The sequence below is a fragment of the Priapulus caudatus genome, unplaced genomic scaffold (genome assembly GCF_000485595.1).
Source record: "Priapulus caudatus unplaced genomic scaffold, Priapulus_caudatus-5.0.1 Scaffold867, whole genome shotgun sequence".
Taxonomy (NCBI): domain Eukaryota; kingdom Metazoa; phylum Priapulida; class Priapulimorpha; order Priapulimorphida; family Priapulidae; genus Priapulus; species Priapulus caudatus.
The window spans coordinates 65,147-70,861 of record NW_014577928.1 but is presented as its reverse complement, the minus strand read 5'-3'; the positions used below and the strand labels follow the sequence as shown (position 1 = coordinate 70,861).

The following is a 5,715-nucleotide window of genomic DNA, read 5'->3' as shown; positions in this document are numbered from 1 at the left end:
AATTTCGTTCCTGACAAAGTTTATGGAATTCCTGGAACGAGGTTGGGAGGAATGTCTCCCCGACGACCAAGCTATATCATCCGAGGTCGCCATGATTGATCAGTTCATACTTGTGGCGCAGCACTGGCGCTCGCGCGCTGCATGTGAACTTACAGCATGCTCATTTGTCTGTGTGATGTTTTCTTTAACGAACAAAATTTTCTCCGAACAAAACTCATTCACTGCCGTTTTATCTTCCCTTCCTGGGAATTACATTTTGCTTCATTATACTTAAGAAATGTGTGTGCGTATTTATTTATATGTATTACTATTACATTATTTTAGATTAGTAATTAAAATCTTACTAACTCAGTGCCTGAGGCTGAACCGCAAGGCGCAACTGGCGCAATGATTGGCCCTACTCTAGTCTAGTTAACATGTCCCACAATACTTCATGTCTACAATGCACTAAAATCATTACAACTGCCGCTAAATATACTGTTTAAACTAGTTTTATTGCTGGTTGTGGTACACAATAATTAATAATACTGGCATAGCAAACGTGTTGTCGATAGTTTTCTGATAAAAATAAATTTACTCGGGAGCACCGCCGTAGCTAGATACAATAATGTAACCCAACAAGAGTAGGGCCCCTACTCTTGTTGGGTTACATTATTGTATCTACGCTGTAGCGACCAGCATGCGTGAGCCACTAGTTATTTATAGTTATATCAACAGGCACTTGGACTGTTTCAATAAAGGCCCCCGCACATGGTGGGGCACGCAAAATATCTATCATGTATGATTTTTCTTGCTCAGCGCTGTTGGCACGCGCCAAATGCGCACCGTGTGCAAATGGCTTATGTACTTATCTGTATTTTGCTGCAATGATGTTAAAAGAAGTGAGCATGCAAATTTGGCGCTCATGATTGCGCACCTGCTCTATTTTTCTGTGAGTTTGTGCACAGCGACATGCATGCAGTGAGGCTGTGTTGCAGAGCAGCATTTAAACAGCATTGACATGGAATTATTAATCGATAGAGAATACATAAAGATTAAGACTTCGGTAGTAAATATAATTTGTATTTATTTGTAATAATTTTATTATTGAACCGGTCCAAGTGCCTGTGGTTATAGACAGTCCACATTACACGAATCTATTAAGTAATATTAACCAATTTTCATTGATTCTGTTGAAAGATGACAATTAAGTAATCACCCAGGAAGATTTGAATGCAATCAGGACGTGGGGACTGTATCGTAAGCGAGATCCAGCTACGCTTCCTAGTCCCCGACGACATCGATGATGTGAAGGCTCTCTGCAAGGACTGGTTCCCTATCGAGTGTGTATCAATATTCCTTGCAGCTTTAGCTTTTATTAGTAAGCCCTCCAGTAAGTTGGTACCTGTACAAGGGATGAGGATTTAAAACCTAGTTTAAAAAAACTCTCCTCCCTTGTGCCGAAGGTACTTTTTTACTAAATGCAACCACCTTTTCACAAAGTTAGATGGTCGTACACTCTCAATAGTACACGCGCAATCTCACGACACACATCACCAAATATGCTAACAAGCGACCTCCCACGCCTCTGGTATAACAAATGTCTATTCCGCCCCCAATTGTACAACCTTCATGATACCATTCACATGCCTTCCCATGTTTCAGCACATCTGTCAACACCTCTCAGACTAAAATACATCTTGCTATGCATTTATCAGCAGAATAGCAGACATCAGATGAGCCCTGTTGCACTGCTGAACTGATTAAAAAAAACACTGGCGGCAATAGAAGATCATGTTGTATTTCATGTTTTCAGGTATCCTGAGGTATGGTACAAGGAGATTACCTCAAACCCCGAGTTCTATGCGCTCGCAGCTATTTACAATGGCAGTATACTAGGCCTCATCGTTTCCGAAACGAAAACCCGGGCCAAGTGCAATAAAGAGGTAAATACAACATTGTTTTAGAATCAAGGTGTTCCAATAATTATCCAGTAATTCTGCGATGATATGGTACAGGGGGCCGTTGTCAGAAACATCGTAAAGTCAATGCTAATGTCACTGCTAAGATAACACTTACAACTAATGTTAGTGTTACAAGAATATCGTTGACAGAAACGCATCGCAGTTATGAGAAAACTTATGATAACAGTGTCATAATGATTAATGACGGTAGCGCCCTGTAGGAGAGTTGTCTATCTTTTAGTTAGATATTTGAGAGCCAGGGGGAGCTACGGGGTTCGGCATGGCGGTTTGTAATCTCGTGTTCTGCTCAGCTACGTTTCCTAAATAAAACGAATCTACATGAAGTTAAATCTCTTGTTTGGGTTTACACAATCATGACATGGTGTTAGAAGTGACTTCAAGAACAGTTTCAAGTACACATTGTAGTGCTGCTTGACAGAACAACGCGGACGTTTGTGTCTAAAGGGTGAGTCTACAGTTTGATACCGGTGGCCCCGGAATCACAAGTCATTGTCAAGAAAATGGCACGATATGACCCCCCTGCCAAGTTTACGTTCAAAGCTGAAGAATGGAGTGAGTGGATAGAGGAATTCGGACAATTTCGAAAGGCCACTAAACTTCACAAAGAAGACGGAGAAGTACAAAGGGACTCACTTATCTACTGTATGGGAGGTAAACAAGCCAACAAAATATTCAAAACGTTGAAATTTGTTTCGCATGATGTGCCTGACCCAGAAAACCCTAGCGCCACAATTTGAAAGAGAGTATAGAAACATTAAGACTTTGGTAGTAAATAGATTTCGAATTTATTTAGCATTATATTTTATTGAACGCTGTGGCTATATGCCCGGCAGCCGAGAACGGTCTTCGATTTCCTAAATGCCCGGCAGTTCCTAACCCTAACCCTTGTTTACTTGAGATAACGCTGAAAATTAAAAACTGCCGGGTGTGACAATATTGTATTTGTGTTATTACAACATCTCAAGGGTATAATGTTTGTAACCACAGATGGCGCCACAATTAGCAGCATGGCTGATCGTAAAGGCAGTTGCCAATAAACCAGTCTCCTTCATCAATGGCTTTCTCTCTTTGATTACTCGCACAACGCATAATGTAACACCGGGCATTTAGGAAATCGAAGACCGTGCCCGGCCGCCGTCAGATATATGCCGGCTGCCGGGCATATAGCCACTCTGTTTATTGAAACGCTCCAAGTGTCTGTGCGCGTAGCCACGCTGAGAGGGTCTATGTCACCCCAGGATACTGCCGGAACGTACCCTGGGTACGGTCCGGTATACCAGAACGTACCCTGGTACTAGAGCATATAAATCAACGTAATTTATAATATTATATGCTCTGCTGGTACTACGTTAGCTCCAAGAAACGGTATTGCTAGGGTTAGAATACCGTTTCAAATTCTTGCCCATAAAAACGTGTAGTTGGCTCGGTATCCAAACATCGACACAGCTAGCGTCACATGTAATATCTCAAACGAATCTATAAACCTCTGGCTTGCTCGCGGTAACTGGGCGCTACTTATTTATCGAGTTATGCCGTATTTTCTGAGATTAATTGGATGAACACAACAAGAAAGCTGCCATGTCCGCCATGTTCGGTGCGAATAAAATTGGCAATGGACCTGATTTTCAGTGCGTAGGCCTAAACACAAGGCAAGTACATATCTTCGCAATGATAATTATTAAGTTGTTGTAGATTGCTGTTTTTAGTGTTTTAATATTTATATATATACGAGTATATGATGCTTATTTATGCTCGCGCCAACGCGAGTTGCAACGCTATGGTATGTTATGTCGTTTCGGGTTTTCCGCGTTCCGATCGAAAAGCTATTTAAAGCGGTTGGCGGTTGGTTGAAATTTCGGTTCGGCTCTTGAAATTTACACTGTGCACAGCGAACTGTCAACTGAGGTATTAGTTTTAATAACAATGCTGGAATACTATAGTATAAGGTGAAGGTTATACTTGATACAAAACAAGGCAGAAATGCTTAGATGATTATTTTATTTGAGATATATACGTAATTGTTCGGTAGTTTTTGTAGAGTACACGATTTTTCAGTGAATGGATGTCAGGCTGTATATTGACGTTAGTCACACAGCCTGGTTGGGTTAGTACTACGTAGGGTTGTACCGGCGTATTTGGACGCTCGGCGTATTTGGACGCTCCGTAGGCATGCTCTTTTGTTTTGCTCTTGTTTTCTTTTTGTTTGAATCTTGTTTTGCACGGTCGTAGGAAATAGTAGACATGCTCTTTTGTTTTGTTTTGTTTCGCCTTGTAACCTGACACACATAACACAGTCTTACTAATTTACTACATATTGCAAATTGTTTCAATCAAATGTTTCCATCAGTGACAGGGAAGTCCGCCATGTTTGTTTATTGCGACCGTGTCGAAGGGCAAGATGCGCAGATGACTAATGGCAATGCGCATATTGCGCATGCGCTGTGTACGCCCTTGCAAAACAAGAGGCGCCTGCGCGCATGCGCACTTAGGAGCATCCAGTTTCGGGCGAGCGTCCAAATACGCCGGTACAGGGTATCTAATATGCCAGACCGTACCTCGCCTACTCAACTAACGAGTCTAGGGAGTCGCCTGCGCCTACTCCCTAACCATAAGTTTTAACCGTATCAGATAGTTACCAGGGTACGGTCCGGTATACCCAAGGTACGTTCCGGCAGTCCAAGGATAGAGAACATGGGTCCCAATAAAATCAATGTGCCTAAACCTAACCCTATCCCTAATTCTAACCCTAACTCTAACCCTAACCCTAATCCTAACCCTAACCATAACCCTAACCTATTATATTGATGTAATATTATATTTATATTGATGTAAATTACATTGCAGAGCCGATCATGCCGCTTCCTCTCTCCCTCTAACCATCACGGCTTCCTCTCTCCCTCTAACCATCACGGCTTCTCCCTTCCTCTCTCAGGCATGTCGCGGCTTCCCCCTTCCTCTCTCCCTCTAACCATTACAGCTTCCTCTCTCTCTCTAACCCTCATGGCTTCCTCTCTCCCTCTAACCATCACGGCTTCCTCTCTCCCTCTAACCATCATGGCTTCCTCTTCCTCTCTCGTAATTAATAGTGTAATTAATAATTAGTAATTAATAGTGTAATTAGTAATTAACAGTGTAGATTAGTAATTATAGTGTACTTAATAAACATATAGTGTATTTGGTAATTAGTATTAATAGTTTAATTAATAAAAATCATATAATAAAAATAAAAATGCACAACATAATTTTTTAGTGGTATAATATGTATTATTTTTGTCCGATAGGTGGCGCTTTTTAGCATGGCTATATGGGCAGTTAAACATTTGTGCATCAATCCTTGATATAAGAAAGTCTGCGCATCAGTGGGTGATACACAGAAATCTGTGCATCACTTCGTGATATAAGGTGCTAAAGTGGGATTTTGCACCCCGCTGGGGCTATATATATCCGCGCAGCCGGGCACGGTCTTCGTTTTCCTAAATGGCCGGCAGTTCTTAACCTACAACTCTAACCCTAAACGCCTAACCCTAACAAAACCCTAACTCTAGGCCTCTAAACCTAACCCTAACCCTAACCGCTAATCCTAACTCTAACCCTAACCCTTGTTTACTTGAGATAACGCTAAAATTAAAAACTGCGCGGGCATTTAGGAAATCGAAGACCTGCCGCGCAGCCATCAGATATACGCCGGCTGCCGGGCATATAGCCACTGTGTTCGGTTCAAGGATAGAGAACATGGGTCCCAATAAAACCT

General features: G+C 41.8%; 2 protein-coding genes across 3 annotated transcripts in view; one reads left to right on the top strand and one right to left on the bottom strand.

Annotated features, from left to right (window-relative positions):
* Positions 1 to 156: 156 nt before the first annotated feature.
* Positions 157 to 5,715, top strand: part of LOC106814074 (N-alpha-acetyltransferase 60-like) — a 26,378-nt gene continuing 20,819 nt past the window's right edge. Inside the window, exons 1-3 of one of the 2 annotated variants that reach the window (XM_014818347.1) lie at positions 157 to 279; positions 1,180 to 1,322; positions 1,796 to 1,925. In XM_014818347.1, the coding sequence (XP_014673833.1) occupies positions 1,213 to 1,322; positions 1,796 to 1,925 (240 nt within the window). In that variant the 5' untranslated portion in view covers positions 157 to 279; positions 1,180 to 1,212. Of the gene's footprint in view, positions 284 to 1,179; positions 1,323 to 1,795; positions 1,926 to 5,715 lie in introns of both variants that reach the window. The other variant, XM_014818346.1, reaches the window with a different exon arrangement.
* The window catches only part of LOC106814072, a 69,149-nt gene continuing 64,744 nt past the window's right edge, over positions 1,311 to 5,715 (bottom strand). The window contains exon 16 of the mRNA XM_014818343.1: positions 1,311 to 1,384. The gene's annotated coding sequence lies outside the window, so the exon portion shown is untranslated. The remainder of the gene's footprint in view (positions 1,385 to 5,715) is intronic.